The sequence below is a fragment of the Cyrtonyx montezumae genome, unplaced genomic scaffold (genome assembly GCF_038088225.1).
Source record: "Cyrtonyx montezumae isolate F1298 unplaced genomic scaffold, pur_monq_1.0 scaffold_17, whole genome shotgun sequence".
Taxonomy (NCBI): domain Eukaryota; kingdom Metazoa; phylum Chordata; class Aves; order Galliformes; family Odontophoridae; genus Cyrtonyx; species Cyrtonyx montezumae.
The window spans coordinates 30,547,694-30,563,972 of record NW_027071903.1 but is presented as its reverse complement, the minus strand read 5'-3'; the positions used below and the strand labels follow the sequence as shown (position 1 = coordinate 30,563,972).

Genomic DNA, 16,279 nt, shown 5'->3' with positions numbered 1-16,279 from the left:
CCCACCCTTCCACAGCCTCCCTTCAGGGAGCGCGGAGAACAACGAGCCTCCTCCTCTCCACACTGAACCACGCCGGCTCCCTCAGCTACCACACCTCGGGCCTCACACCGCACCTCGGCCGCGGGCAGAGGGCGGTGCGGGGAGCGGGGCCGGGCTCCTCCGCTCGGGAGGCGGTGCCGCTCGGGAGGCGGACCGGGCAGGGCCGGGCCGGGCCGGGCCGGGGCCGCCGCCGCCTTCCGGGGCTCGGCGCGTTGGCCGGGCAGGATGCGCTGCCCGGACGCGCTGCTGCTGCCGCTGCTCGCGGCCTGCCTGCTGCTCTCGCTGCCGGAAGGCCGCGGCAGCCGTGAGCCGCCTGCGGTGACGCTCAGCCCGGTGAACAACAGCCGCCTGCCCGCCGAGCCGCACGGAGCGGCCGGCAACCACAGCCGGGCCCAGCTGAGCCCCGTGCCCGCGCTGCTGCGAGATCTGTCGGCGTTGAAGGCCGCCGTCATCGGGGCCTGCGCTCTCACGGCCGCGCTCATCGCCTGCCTGCTGCTCCGCGTCTTCAGGTAGGGAGCGGCAGGTGCGGGGAAGGGGCGGTGGGATGGGGTCCGATCAGCTGCTGTCTGCTTTCTCGAGCCCGAGCTTAGGTGAAAGGTGAGGGTTCACAGCGTCTCGTGGATCTTTCAGGTGGCCCCGCAGTCCTCGGAATGAGGTTTTCTTTTCTTCTCTCTTGGCTTTGGAAGAAAAAAACAATCACGGGGTTTCAGGGCGCTTTTTGGTGTTGGTAGGTCCTTGCTCTGTTTCAAGTCCCCGTGGTGGGTGAGATGGATGAGCATCATTACAGGTTACCTGCAGTGAAGGAGATGGATCCAGGCTCTTAGCAGTGCCCACGGGACGAGGTCAGCACGCTCCACCCGAACGTAAGAACCGTTTGCTGTGTTACTGTGAAGGACGTGGCCCAGCGAGGCTATGGCCATGAAGATGTTCACAGCACACGGTGAGCCTGTTTAGGATGGGGGAACCTGATGAGGTGCCTTCTGGCCTCAGTGCTGCATGATGTGAGGCCGTGCAGATGTCCCTGGTGTAGAACTCACACCAGGTACAGAAGACTTCTTTTTTAAGTTAAGTTTAAGCAGGTAAACTTGGTTTGAGAAGGTCCAACTGAAAGTCAGTGGCAGTACATCGTTGGGGATGATGCTCATTGCTCTCTCACCAAACCCGTTGGTTTTCAGTTGCGTAGGTACTGATGGATGCATGCTCCCACACCCATTGCAAAAGGAGAAAAAGCTCCTGATGGCTCACAGAGCTGTGAGAAGGGCTGGTGGAAGCAGGAAGTTTGCATCTGCTCAGTGCTCATCGCTGGTTTGTGTAGTGCTGAAGCAGGCCCACTCACTCATGCTGCTGAAGCAGGTTGGTGCTGGCACATGCTTGAGTTAGGCTGACAGTCCTTCAACCTTATCTAACATCTCCTGCTTGGAGGAACAAGAACAAATTAAACTTTAAAAAGTCGTCCTGTTGGCTTGTTGCTGAAGCAGGAATGAAAAGGAATATTAATCTCCATTTGGCACTGCTAGTGTTAATTATTATTTATCGCACGGTAGTGGTGAGAGTCTCCACGCTGTGCTAAAAGCTGTTCCTGTTTTGCTGATGAGGAAGTTATTGCCTGTTCACTCCTAACTTTGCCATAGAAGATTACAAACCTTCAGTAGTTATCAGTGATCTGACTTCTAGGTAAAGGCTGCAGGAAGGCACCTAGAAAGCAGAGCAGCTCACTTCCACAGGAAGCAGAGATGGGAGGAGGTGTGCACTGCCGCGAAGGTGACAGAAGTGATTGAACAAGCAGAGTTTGCAGATTCTTCCTTGTTTTGTTTTCAGGCAGCTCCTCTGTATTTACATGGTGACCGTGGCTGAATTTGCCCCTTCTTCGGTTTCTGAATTAATTCTGTGTTAGGAACAGCAGTGCTCACAACTGCAGTAGTATTAAATGTGGACTTGGAGACTGAGAGGATCAGAACTGATGTTTTTCTAAAGAAATTGACATTTAACTAAATTCCATTTACGTGTTGCAGTAGCTAGCAAAGACAGTGCAAGGAAATCTGCTCATTAAAGTGAACCAGGTCAGCAGAAGCAAGTAAAATATCAAAAATAATGATTTTAATCAACGTCAATGACTTTTCAGCCTCATACAGTTCTAATGGACAAACATTACAATTAGCAATTAAGCGCAGAATGAAAAACGTAAGTTTCCAGCCCTCATTCTTTCTGACTTTGGAGGGCTTATACTCTCTGCCTCAGTTTCTTCTGGATGTAAAGCAAGACCTTGCATCAAGGAGATCTGGTGTGAGTCTGAACGTTTCCAGCCAAGGTATGCAAACTGATAGCCTATAAAGACCTTTCTCTATACCATAATCAGCAGAAATAGGTCCACATTAAAGTCACACTGGAATGGTAGATGAATTATCCCATGCCAAAGTCATTGTTATGCAACTTGTCAGAGTTAATGTTGCATTTAAAGATGTGTTAAGAAAGAAAAATCCCTCTGAGATCTCTCCTGTGTTTTTAATCGACCCTGCAAGAAAAATGAGAAATGAAGCTTTTGGCTTCAAAAAATGTTTATCAGACAGAGCACTTGTTTATAAATAATTATCCCAGCTGGGAAATGAGACAAAAATACCAACAGGTATGTTTGTACCGTGTCACACTTGTAGCTGACAAAACAGATTGGAGGAGATGCTGTTGCAAAAGAGATAAGGGATTTACCCTCAATAAATGTAAAGCTTCCCTCCACCAGAATAAGAGCTTAAGTCAGAAACACTGCTTTTTGTTTTTTTTTTTCCTGAAGTGTCATGGATTCCTATTAAAGCGATTTTGCTGGAATCCAATCTTTGATTAAACCTTCACTGTGAAATTGCTCTGGATTGCTGGAAGTAAATTATCCTTTTAGATATAAATTGTAGAGATGAAATGAACTATCAAGTGGCCAGATATTTTTGTCACCAGCATTGGATTTTTTTTTTTTTTTTTACAATTTTTAATGCATTCCTCTATATATTTTTTACTCTTTTGTTGTTGTTAAACTAGAGCATGGGTGGATGGATTTGCCCAGCTTTCCAGCCCTGTTGTTAGGACGACATCTCAGGGATTCCTGTTCATTCCTTTGAGGAGTGTTATGCTCTGAATCCATTTGATGGTTGTGTGATTCAGAATGTGAATTACCCAGAGCGATCTGAATTTTCTTTCTGTGGCTGCTAGAGACCAGAAAGGCCAGTGAAGACTTTGCTGTTTGTCTGCATAAACCAAGGCCTAATTGGCTACAGTAATTGCATATTATTATTACTACTTAATTTTGCAAGTCCACTTCTGAACTTTCTTATATCCCTGGGCACTGCATGCCCTCAAACCAAGATCCTTTCCCTAACAGACCAAATTTCATGTCATTTCCAGTCAAATGAGTGAGTTGCATTCCCAAAAAGCAGTTTATTGAAGCAGCTTATATGTAGTCTCTGCAGTTCAGTCAGACTGCTTGATCTTTATTTTGGATTTTGCTTTTCTGCCTTTGTTTATTTGTCTCCTGGCGCAGCTCAGTTCATTTCACTGTAATACAATCCCTGGGATCAGCTCCCAGGAAACCTAATGTTTCAGGTATGGCTGTATGTGCTGGTAGACCCTGTGCCTTGTGGGAAAACTGGATGGAAGTTGCATCTGCTCAGATGTGCCAGCTGAAAGTAACCCAAAGCTGTAGGTGCAGAGCACCATCTGTAATAGTGTTAGCTATGTGTCTTGACATGCCCTTGAATGAACAAAGCCCAGCTTAGAAATGGCTGTTGCTTGCCTATATTTTTAGAGAAAGCTACTTGCAGACATTTGTTACTTGTTGCTTTGTTTCATTACCATTCCTTCCTCAAATACCATCTTAAAAAAACAGTAATTGCCAAACCAATATAAATCACTTAGATTTAGGAGAAAGGTTCAGGCATATGATCATAGGATACAAGACCCATTGTTCTAAAAGCTGGCAGTGGCTCTGGGCTATCTAAGCTTTAACCTCAGAGAGCTGCACTGGTTTAGAACTAATTATATTCTATCCAGTTAGGTCTTTTCTTTGCTGGAGTACCCTCTGTCAGGAACAGGAAAGAAACCCTCACCATTAGAAAGACTTTAAATGGAGGAAGAAAGAACACGCTAAGCATAGACTTGTGACCCCAGATGGAAAGCTTCATTTAAGCTGTGTGCAGTTTAGCATGGGCCACAGAGAGAAGAATGACAAATGGGACACTTGTCCTGGGTCTCAGAGGTCCTGTATCTAGTAAGACTTGATCTGAGCATGACAGCAAATTGGCAGAAGGGAGACTGGGTCCCATATAATGCTGTCTTGGGCTCTTTTCAGCTCCGTGAGCAGTCACAACAGAGAATAAATAGATTGTTTCTTGTTCTGGGATTCAGTGACTTAAAGCGTTTGAGCAGATCACGAACATTTCTATAGCTGTGTCCCATAAAAGAAGGATAGTTCCTGAGCACATCTCAGTCAAACTGTACTGTGATGTTTGAGAGTACACACTAACATCAGGACTGATGTATTTTAATTACTTGCGGGTTTCATGCAACCACAGCAATGCCTCATCTTGATGTTCCTGAAGTTATTTCCATTAGTTATCAGATCCCTCTTACTAGCCATGTAATTAAGCAAGCAGGCACTTCTGCTTTTGTGGCCACATATATTCTGTCTCAAGGACTTCGCTATAATAACATCTTTGGTTTGCGATAGAGCGTATATCCTTAGAGCACATGAGGACTTAACTTCATGGTTTAACTTGAGTATGCACAGCTCCACCCGGAGAGCAGAGATGCTCAGACTGATCAACAGTAATGAAATACCACTGATCTAATTCATCAGCCACTAATAAGCCTGGAGTTTCCCCAGCTTAGCATTTCCATATTTTTTAACTGCTAAGGAAATGTACATACTGGAAATAAACTGGCCCTAATTCTCCCAGTCCAGCATAGCTGCAGTCCTAGGGGAAGGTTGTAGCTGCATTAGTCAGACTCCAAAAACCATTCTGTTAAGGGAAGATAGCTGTGGCTTTTTTTTTCTTTTCCTTTTTTCCCCAGGGCATGGCCTTCTACCTCTGCAGCTGTTGGCAGGAAGTGTAAACGGTAGATTAGAAATACAAAGACCTCTCTCTGTGGGTCAAGAAAAGCATTATCGTTGAGTATCAGGGTTGTTGTCTAAAATAGATGAGAGGCGTAAATAATGTAATGAACCAGTGAGTTGGCTCGGGCATTTACTCCACCACATGATGCCTCAGAACGAAGGATGAAGTTCTGCATGTGACTGGTGCTTGATCTAAATAGCCCCGGGTCAAAATACAGAGGCACAAAGTCAGCATTCTGCTGCAGCCCATCTTTGCGTGTCCTCCCTCCCCTCGCTGTGCGGTGAAGGGTATACATCTGATTTCTTACAGGCCAGACACCAGCGTGGTATGCAGTGCCTCTGGCATTGCAGCCCAAGGGAAATGCAAATGAGCAAGAATGAGGAGGCTGAATAGCTCAGGAACACTTGGAAGCAGGCTTCCACGTCAGGTCTGATCAGTTCTTCTTCATTCTGTCTCAGTTAAGCCTTGCACTCGCTGAATCTGCCTTCTGTTAACACTAGTCGGTTAGGGTGGGAGCAATACCAGGTCTCAAGTGGAAAGCTAATACTTCTGGCTACAGCTAGCTTCCTTTTCCTACCTCGTGCTGGTTGTGTGGTGGTTGCAGAGTTGGGTGTAAAGCCATCAGGAGCCGTTACCATCAGCTGCTGGGATTTGCACTATGCTGACATTCTGCAGTACCTCCCTCCACCACCCCAGGCTCCAGAGATCATAGAATGATAGGGGTTGGAAGGGACCTCAAGAGATAAAGCATCGTGCTGCTCTGCTCCCTTACTCCTAGTTACAGGAGGTGGCTGCAGCCAGACCACGGAAGCCAAACATTTGGCTACGACAGCTTTCAGCATTGAAACGTACACTACCACCACTCCTACCCAAATGAAATCACTGTGAGCATTTCAGTTTGTCACTATGCCTGGGACATACTCTGACCACAGCTTCCAGGGCTCTTCTTGTTTGCTTAAAATAAACAACAAAAAAACCCAACCACCACAAAACAAAAGTGGCTGGAAAACAGTCCTGCGAGGCCTAACATAGCCTCATCCCACCTGAGAGGTCTCAAAAGTTCATGAAACATTCGCACTCTGTAGTTCCTTCCCTGTGCTGCTCTACTGTCTGGTCCCACCCCTGGATCGAGTGCTCTTCCTTTCGCATTGCCGACACCGATTATTAAAGGGATCCTACCGAGGCTGAGCAGTTTTCACGTGCAGCAGTTTCCCAGCAGGCAGGCTTGTGCTGCATGTGCATGCACGGAGAGTCCTGAGGCTTTCCTTCAAAGTAAGCCTGGGTAATTATTCTAGTGTTGATGAAACCTCGGGGAGTTGTCCAAATGAGCCAGCGTGAGAAAACTGACCACCGTCAAACACAGGCTCACGATAATTAGCTAGGTAAAATGGGGTTGAATTCATGGAGAAAGTTGTTTGCCTTTTGGGCAAACAATTGTAGCAGCTCAGCCAAAACCCAGCAAAACCAACTTCTTCCCTTTTCTAAATGAATGCTACGGTTAAGTGAGGGTTACAGAGGATTAAGAGATAACTGTGCAGCGAGTTCTGCTTCAGGTCCCCTTTAAAATGGAGCCCAAATAGACTAATTAATTGCTGGAGGCTAAAGGGTTCTAGCTTGCCATTTCTAAAGATAGCTATATTCTGCAGTAATTGCTTCAGTCGCTCCAGTGTTACTGTGCTAAGATGAACTCTGCAGAATAAGAAGGGAATGAGGGAGGCTGCCTCTCATTAAAGTGGGCCTGATCTGCAGGTAGGCTCCTCAGTGTGGGAACCTATGGAAAGCTGTTGCAATCTGTAGACATAAGGCAAAGTGCTGAGACTGCACTTCGTTGGTTCTGGCAGGTAGACACAGGTTAGCTTTCATGTGTGTTTATGCTTCACAGCGTGAGGAAATGATTCCTGTAAAAGCAACACATTACTTGTAAGTTGAGACCTCCCTGCATCACTTAGCTGTTGGGTCTTGGCTGAGAAACAGAATCATACAGACAAGTGCTTTCAAAAAAAATTTTCAAGTGTTTAGGTTAAGAGCCCTACTGAATTGGATATGAAATGGCTTGTTTCACTAACAGCAGTAATGGCACAACACACCCTGAGCTCTGTGAGGTACAGCAGCACAAATTGCTGTCAGCATTTGGTGACAGAAGTCTGTCTTCATGCCTCTGTTGCAACCAGAGGAAATGCAAACTGTTCCACCCCAAGGGCTGGGACCTCTGTTCAGCCTCTGCCTAACAGCCAAAAGCCACGCTAGGCAGAGGCACTGAGGATGGAGCTCTCACAAATTTAAACTTCCTTTACTTTAAGCTCAGAAGGGACCACTGCAGTCAGCTCCAGTAGAGGCACAGCCAGCTGCAAGCACAGCTCTCGAGTCCCAGGCTCTTGGTAATGACAACGCCTTGGATCTCCCTGCTGTGTAACTCTTTACAAGACATTTGTTCTTGATGCAAAAATGGCAGTGTGGAATCCAGCACACCTCACACAACATGCCAGGGCAAGGCTTCTTGACAATGAAAGCACACTCCTGAAGAGCTCTGAGCAGTAGCTGTGATTACCAGAAATTAGGGGTTTCTTTGCTTCTGCCTGCACCAGCTCATGCTTGATAGTTGCCAGTTCTGTTTTATTAAAGGTTAAAGGGAAAATACTGCAAAAACATTTTCTTTCCTCCCTGAAAGCAAGCTGTACACATCAACACCTTCTTTAATGTATGACTATGAAACTGGATTTGTGGCATAAGCAGTGTGACCTTCCTATAGACGCCGGAGAAGGTGGTAAAGTAAAAAGGACCCACCCAATTCAAACTAGAGGCAGGGAACTAGTTGAAAAGGTGCGTGCCATTAACTGAAACTAAGAATTTGAAAACAGATCTTAGAAAATCCTGAGATGTGCAGGCACTTGAGTATCTCTGTTTCCAAAGAATGATAAGGCTGTTGTGGGAGGAGAGGTGACAGGTACAGTTAGCTACAAATCGCAGCTGATTATTTTTCATAGCACTTGCACAGCACTGAGCACAGAACTTCTCAGACAAGGCTAAGGGCTTTTGCTGGAGGAGCCTTGAGCTAGGCTCAGTAGCAAGAAAGGAAGAGAGCAGTCTGTTTGCACCCAAATATCACCAACCCCTTCGCTCCTTAGAATCCTACCCAGAGTTCCCTCATCTCAGCAGAGTTAACCTGAGCTTTCCCATTTAAACAAACCACTGGTTGCTTCTGCTGATAAAGCCTGTGCCTCACTTACTGAGCATGGCAGCAGCAGGACACAGTGGGCTGCTGCTCACTGCTAGCCCTGGATGCCAAATGATCTCTGGATTGTCAGCAGCTAAAAAAAACTTGACGTTGATCTGTATTGCAGTTGACAAGAAACGGTTCTGTAAACTGACAGACACAAATGGGAGCCCTGGAAAGACAGCAGGAGGACAGGATGCAGACTGGCTCCACGGCCTTTGTGTCTGGGGAGGTCTTAAACAAATCAGTGATTCAGTGTTGGTGGGTTTGTGTCTATAGGAAACAGCTTTATCCTCTAAGGAATACTGTATAAGTGTGAACCTTACCTCCCAAACTCTGTGTTTCAGGTCAGGCAAGAGGATTAAGAAGACCAGAAAGTATGACATAATCACCACTCCAGCTGAGCGGGTAGAAATGGCTCCTCTGAATGAAGAAGACGATGAGGACGAAGACTCAACAGTGTTTGATGTGAAATACAGGTACGGCTTTGAGCCCATCCAGTCAGAATTGCTACTGAGCTCTTATTAGGAAAGGCGGATCTTTCCTCTCTGCTGGGCCTCCTTGACAGAGATGAGGCAATCACCATCTGCCTTTCACTTTGTCTGAGCCTTATCACTCTCCTTTACAGCTCCTGTGCCTAGTTTCTCAGCACACATCTGCTCCGTACTCGCCTCTTATAATAACCACTTCACTACCCCGAGGCTCTCTCTGCCCTCCTCTTTCTTTTGCAGAGCAGCTCAGTAGGATACACGTGCCCCAGATAGCTAACAAGGTTTAACAGACTGAACTTCCCCTCTCCAGCAGTTGTCAGCAATCATTCCTGCACGCATTCTAGTTGGAGGACTGTGTGTCAAGGGCTACTTTTCCAGGCACTGCCGTTGCAGTATATCAGGGAGAGAAACAGTGGCAAATCTGCACTGACCTCTGGATTCAGATGTGCTGTGGTGGTGTTCCGTGACAGAGAAAGGACTGTGGTCACTCCCTGATGTAGCAGTTATCCCTCAGCAACAAACTTTCACTAAATGTGTTTGTCTCTTTTGAGATAGAAGCAATGTGACAACCCCAAACCTTTTGATGCCTATTCTGGGCCTGAGATTTATCGCAGACACTCAGCGTGCAATGATGTTGCACACTGATTTATGGCATGAGGGTATCTGCACCTCTTATTTTTATTTGCATCGAGCAGTATGCAGCACTGGAGTTGCATTCTTAACCAAATATGGCCTACTCTAAAATCTGTCTCTCTTTGGCTGAAATAAGCTTTTCTAATTATAAAAATGCAGATCTTGACAAATACTAACTGGAAAGTTATCAGACTTCACTCACGTTTGCCCATCACTTAACTTTAGAAAGGAGAACAACATATTTGCTCTAAGCATTTGTATGGCAGCATCTGAAACACACATCACCACATGTTCTGCTGATCCTTATCAAAATAACGGCATTATTTCTCTGTAAAAGTCATTCTATAGTGGGAACTTAGAAAACAGTGAACTTGTGCCACTAAACATAAGTAATTAGTTCCTGAATTAGAAGGCTCCTTTAACTCCTTGAGCCTGTTGCCATTCCTTATAGCTGTTCTATGTTTACAGTAAAGATTTCACGTTGTGCTGTTCCTCGGGCAGCTTGTTTGACCCAGGCTTTGTTAAACTTCAAGAAATCTGTCTCACCGTGGCCTCCTTCAACAGCCCTCCTTCTCCTGCCCTGCTTCCTCTTCACTAAGCAGAAATAACTGAGTACTTTCTCTGTGAACTTATGGTAGCAACATCAGAGGGATTTTCCAAAGACAGAGAACAGGTTTTCCATCATGGCAGTGCTTCAGGATAAGATGTCCAATAGTCAGATGTTAGATGAACAAAGAGGGGAGCTTGCTCGGTAGTCTCTGACTCATGAGACTCATGTAATCTGACATTGCTCCCCTGGAGCACATGCTGTACTCATGCTTTCCCAAAAGCTATTTAGTGTTCATGGGTTCCTTTGCAGTACAAATGGCTCTTCACCTCGTGTGATGCTCTGTTCAGAGACAATGGGGGGTTTTGATTTTTAGCCAACCTGTCCTCTCTTCATCTGTGGGAATTCCTCCTTTCCACCACATTACAGCAGCTATTAAAGTCCACATTTTCTGAAGCCTTTGCTGTTTTAGGCATACAGTTTGAGCTCAAACAGAGCTACCTCAGTCTAGAGGTGAATATCATCTTACAGACATCCCCTTAGCAGGACTGAGCATCAGAAAGGTTCTTTGAAGATACATTTGCTTCCTGATCCCTTTGTGCCTCTCAAAGACTGCATCCCCGAGCAGTTCCTGTCTCCTGTCCCCAGTAAAGGCTCTTTGCAACCTTGCATTACCAGTTTTTTTCCACTGACATCCCCACAAAACTAGACAAGTTCTTCAGAGTGCTTGTGTAAAGAAGTGAGCATCTCAGATGTGCCTGATTTGGTGATTTACCAGAAGACCTGGTAGAAGTTAGAATTCCCCACCCCATAAAAGCATAATGGTTACCTTTTGCCACCTGAGGCTTTTAATTTGGTTTTTGTTTTTTCTTTTTTGCAGCTGGAGGCAGATTCCAGCAAGGTCATGTAAGGAGAGGTATCCAATGCCTCTCAGTTGTTAAAAGGAGTTGTAAATATATATGGGCACTCGCATAACTGGAGCAATAGGATTGTTTTAGGCGTTCAGCAAGTGCCTGCAGATTTAAGGGAAAATTTGTTCATTACTGCAGCAGGAAAACTGTCTCCCCTCTCCTTTATGTCAAAAGAAAAAAAAAAGTACAAGCACACTGGGTGAACCTGCAGGGTTATCACCAGGGCTGGTGCATAAGGCATGGCATGATGTTGCTGTCTCAGCTTGTTAGCTAAACTAAAGCAGTGTGTAATGAGCTGCAGCAACCTGGAAGCTGTTGTGAAGGGGACAGAGGAGTAACAGGTGCCTCCTGACAAGTACCCACAGGCCAGGATGTACTATGGTCTCTCTTTTATGTGTTTATTTTTATATTCAAATGAAGGTGCCTCCTTGCCAGCAGTCACTATCAGTTGTTTGGATGTATTCAATCAACCTTCTAGCAGCAGCACTCGCTTGGCCTACAGTACGACAGGCTTCTGGCCCCTGTCTATGCTACCAGTTCTTGGCATGGGGATTTTGGCAAGGTACTGCTTCCCATAAAGCACTTCTGTGAATTTACCATCCCAAGGATTGCTTTCAGAGAACCTGAACCTCATTCAGCCCTGTGCTTTGGGAGGATATGCTGGTGCAGTGCTATGGCTGACCAAGAGGTGTCATTCTGATTTTTTTTTTAGTTCTTTATTTCCTCATGACATGCTGGTAGTGAAAGATAAGCCCATTGGCTGGGCACATCACTCAGTATTGTAGCATATGCACTGCCACATCTGCTGCAGAAACCAACTTTCTGTCACTGAAACCTAGAATTTTCAAAGTCTCCCTGGCTCCAGAACGTCATATGAAATTAGCTGTATTCTTTGGAGCTGTTTATTAGTGATTTAAAGGCTGTAAAAGCACAGGGAAAAGAGTCCATTCTCCAGAAAGTTGTGACTTGTGATAGCCTTTACCCAATGCTTTCCAGCAGGAAAGCACCATAAACATATTAAAAACATAGTGGAGATGGAACGAGTTTTCCAGAAAGCAATACAGGAGGGCCATGATAAACTATGAGCAGCATTCAGCTTAAATGTCACTCATGGGCTCTAGCACAATTATGTGCTTTCAGATTCATAGTGCTGCTACCTGCATAGCAGTAATGGGATGCATGAAGAGCTGACCTTGGAGTCCAGGACTTTAGGTGCCTCCTCTATGTAACACTATAACACTGTGTTACCTCAATATTGACATATTTCTTAAGCTGATAAACAGCTCACAGAGAGTCTCATTCTGAGTTTGTAGCACAAGTCTTTGCTGAGGGTGATGTGGGTAAACTCTGGGCTGGTTTGTTTGGGGTCCCCTCCACATTGTTGAGAAGTGTGCATTGACATGTCTGCATTTGGGGGAGTAATTAAGATTCTGAACCATGTCCCCACACAATGCAAACAGCACTAATTAAAAGGCAGTTGGTATCTAGCAGCAACAGGGGAGAAGCCACATACACCTCTCCAGTTGTTCTTGTGCAGTTAATTTTCTTTCCTTTCATGCTTTGTCCTTGCAAGTATTTGTTTGCAGCCTTACATGAGGCATCAAAGAACAGCAGGCAGTGTAAATTGGGCTGCTGGATGAAGGTTGATTTTTTTTTTGTTTTTGTTTTTGTTTTTGTTTTTTTGAGGAGGGTTTAAGATCTGGGCCACCCAATAGATCCTACCCTCTGCTTCCATCAGGCCAAGGAATAGCTGCCTCCTTCCATAAAGCAGGCTAACGAGACACTCAACCAAATAGTCCTTTCCATGGAGGCAAAAGCCACCCACTGCCTGTCTGACAGACACAGAAGCTCAGGGGTGCTGGATTAGATGCCCCTTTTGCAATCTCATTGCAGTCACAGGAAACTGTTCTGTCAATGGAATGGCTTCTCTAATCCTGAGAGCACAATTTCTGTGTGACAAGAGGCTGAAAGTGTAAATCAGAGATTGTCACAGAGCAAAGATGCCTAATCACTTGGATAGTAGCACCTCTTTGAAAAGCTTCATGGGAATGTTTCTTTAATATGGAGAATGGCTTTTGGTGTATTTGCTCTGGTTTCGAATGAGATAGAAAGTTGAAGAATTATTCTGAAATAATTACAGAGCTACACAAAGAAAGCAAAGTGAACATAGAGAATGCTTATTTCTTGATCACTGATTCAATCTGTGCTGCAGAAAGCCAGAAGTTATCCATGTCCAATTGGTTTTGGACAATATAAACAGTATTGGTCACCATTTTCTATCTGTCAGGTATTTTTTCCACTATGATGGGATTATACTTGCTGCGTATCTTGGAAAATGAGTTAGATGGAAAGCTAAATCCCATCTTCTGAGCGTGCTCACTCATCCTATTACTAGGTCTTGATTTTAAAAAGTTCCTTTCTCATTTCCTATATTAGCTCTTTCCTTCACCTTCTTGAGGAAAGTTACACAGATGTCCTGGTCTTCTACAGTGTAGCACTACATGATACTCGAGAAGAATGAAGTAAGGGAATAGGTGACAAGCAAACAAATAAACTTAATTCATTCCTCATCACAATACAAGCAGAATGCTTTAAGTAATAAGAGAAAGAGAGATTAGAGCAGTTGCAAAAAGAACCAGTTTCTGAAAAGGTAATTAAAATTGTTAGGTTATTAAGCTTATTAACTCTAGCGTCATTCATTGGGGGATTTCTTGTCAGCTTCAATAGAAGAAAGAAAACAAGCACTGAATAAATTCTGTGGTGCCTTTACACAAACGCTTTGAAAGCACTTCAGTAATCTGGGAGATCAGCATCTCCTCTCCCTGCTGAAATGCAGCTGCTTGAGGCAGTGCATTCTGCTCCTGCTGTGCTTGCTGGGCCCAGCTGGGTGAATTTCACAACTGTTCCTTGCAGAGCCTTTGGAGTCCAGGCTGAGATGTGCCACGTGGGAGCCCGCAGTCAAGAAAGAGCTCAGAACTTAAATACCAGAGCTGGAATTTTCCCAACCCAGATGTCAGGCTCCTAAATAAGAACTGAAAGAAAGCCACAAGTTTTTCTCAGGGCAGATTGAAGCCTCTGTCCCTCCTGTCAGCTGAGTGAAATTTCTCAGTTTGTTTTCCACGTGGATTGCCATCCCTCCCTCTAACAGCAGCAGTGCCAGCAAAGAGCAGAAGCATTTTAGGAATGCATCTTCCAAAGCACTTTCGAGAGCAGAAAGATTTATGTGTGAGGAACAGTGGCAGGCAGAGAAGAGGTCAGTAACATTTATGCACTCATCATTGGACTGAAGGGGCTTGGAGAGCTTGTGGGATGTTTCAGAGGAAAGATGCACTGCATCAAAGCGCCGGTGGAGCACATTATTCTGGATTCACCCCTTTTCAGCTGCTGATAGCATTGATCTGTGTGAATACATCTTCATCATGGTTGCAGGGCTCAGCTTTTGATGTGCTCGAGTCTTTTGGGAGTCGCTCTGTAAAATATACGATTGCAATATTGGTGTCTTCTCTTTGAATACTTCTCCAGATCCTAACTGCATGTGCAGCCCTGAACAGAGCGGGGCATTGTCTGCTTGTTAAAGCAACGTGTTCCCTCTCAAGGGAGCAGCTGTAATGGGTTTTTGGCAAGTGAAAGCCTCAGGCCTTTATGGATGATGCTAGGTGAATTGCACTGGGGTTTGTAGCAGCTTAAATTTTTTTTTCTGGCAGCAGTGACAGGTTGTGTATAAATGGAGGTGTATCATTTACCCTCATCTGAAGGGGGTGCAAATCACCAACCCAGTCAGCTGCTTGCCATAAACACAACAAGCTGCCAAAGCTTTGATGCTGCTGTTTATGATTTCCTGTGGATCTGCAGCAGGGGAGGAAATACATAGTCAGAAAGCACTTTTTGTTTGGCTTTTGAAGGGCAGTTTCTCTGCCCTAACACTTGTTACAAAGCATACCACATTCTGCTGGCTAGCTCAGCTGATGGTATGCAGGCAGTGCGGTCCTATGGGAAGGTGTTCACCTCATGCACAACAGTATAACAAGTTCCTATTAAGACTTTTTTTCTCTCTATTTTGTATAATAATCGTTAAACCCTGAAGCAGTTAAAGCAATAGGATATCAACAGGAGAATCCATTACAAGGAGGATAATCCACATGTGCTGGTTAGCAAGGGGCTGCACTGGTATGAAAAAAGCTGTTAGGCCCAAGATGTTATTTCATGTGCAGTGATATAGGAACCTCCTCCTGTGTGCATGCTCCCTGCTCTGGTCTGCACAGTGGCTGACCACAGGATCTGTCAGGATCTAGGGCTTGTCTGATGTGACTGCTCTTCCTCTTGGCTTGGTCTGCCTTCTCCTGGCATAACAGTAACCTCATATCAGTGTCCAGTGTCACCATGGAAATCAGCTGCTGGAGGGGACTGATAGCAATCAGTGAATAACACTGCTTTTGAGGCTTTTTTCCCCCTGTACCTTGCACATAAGCTTTCGTCTCTGTCTGTGAGCTATTTAATTGCAAACCTACAAAAGCACTAATTCCTTCTGCTTCTTTCCAGGTAGAGCAGTTCTGTGGAGCATTGGTGCCCTGCCAGGTGGCATTCTGCTGAGAGACCTGCTGAAGCCATAACTGTGAAATGGGAGGCTTTCATCTCTGCAGCATTACAACCAAACCAAGCCTCATCTCCTCGAGGTGCTGTTTGTCTGGCAGGCTACAGATCTTCTGACCAAAATGTCACCATTCAGTTCCCAGGTTTCCAAACTACTATGTTGGAATGACTGGAGCTCCTCCCTCCTTGCAAACTCAGCTCTCTCTTGCTTTAAGAGGACTACTGTGTCACTAAAGCATGACAAGATTCAGCCCTGTGTACTGACTTGCAGCTCATTACGGTCTAAAGTTTTGCAGAAGAAGGAAGAAGATTCAGTCCAGCTGCCTCAAGGACTTATTTTCCCAGTTCACTACTTCAGTCACTGTTAAACCCTGCTCAGTGTAGAACAATTCATACCTTTAAATATTAAGAAGGGTATTTTCTTTCTGGCCTTACAGAAGTGACTTCTGACTTCAGGTGGTAAAAATGTAAGCCATGCTGAAATGCCGTACTATGTTTAGTATGAGATTTTAAGGGGAAAAAGGTGAGATATTGACCCATGCTTGCTACTGATCTTTTTTTATTTAACCATAACAGTTGCACTAAGCTTTCATAGTGGCGTTTTCATTGTCCCTTGGAGCTCTGATCAGACCAACAATAGATGAGACTACAGGGAAATATGAGGAATCAAACATGCCCTGAACTACACAATCTTGGATTAAAAAAAGATATATTTTTGTAATTTTCTGCCCTTCCACAGGGTGTTAAGGTGTTTTGTA

The 16,279-nt window shown here is 45.1% G+C and overlaps 2 protein-coding genes across 2 annotated transcripts in view; one reads left to right on the top strand and one right to left on the bottom strand.

The window, feature by feature from the left end:
• The window catches only part of CHD2 (chromodomain helicase DNA binding protein 2), a 284,189-nt gene that overhangs the window by 104,394 nt on the left and 163,516 nt on the right, over nucleotides 1-16,279 (bottom strand). The gene's annotated exons all lie outside the window — the stretch shown is intronic.
• On the top strand, nucleotides 237-16,057 carry FAM174B (family with sequence similarity 174 member B). The gene is made up of 3 exons (XM_065734024.1): nucleotides 237-548; nucleotides 8,697-8,828; nucleotides 15,471-16,057. Exons 1-3 carry the CDS (start codon nucleotides 265-267, stop codon nucleotides 15,472-15,474), a joined length of 420 nt encoding a protein of 139 aa, XP_065590096.1. The 5' UTR covers nucleotides 237-264; the 3' UTR covers nucleotides 15,475-16,057.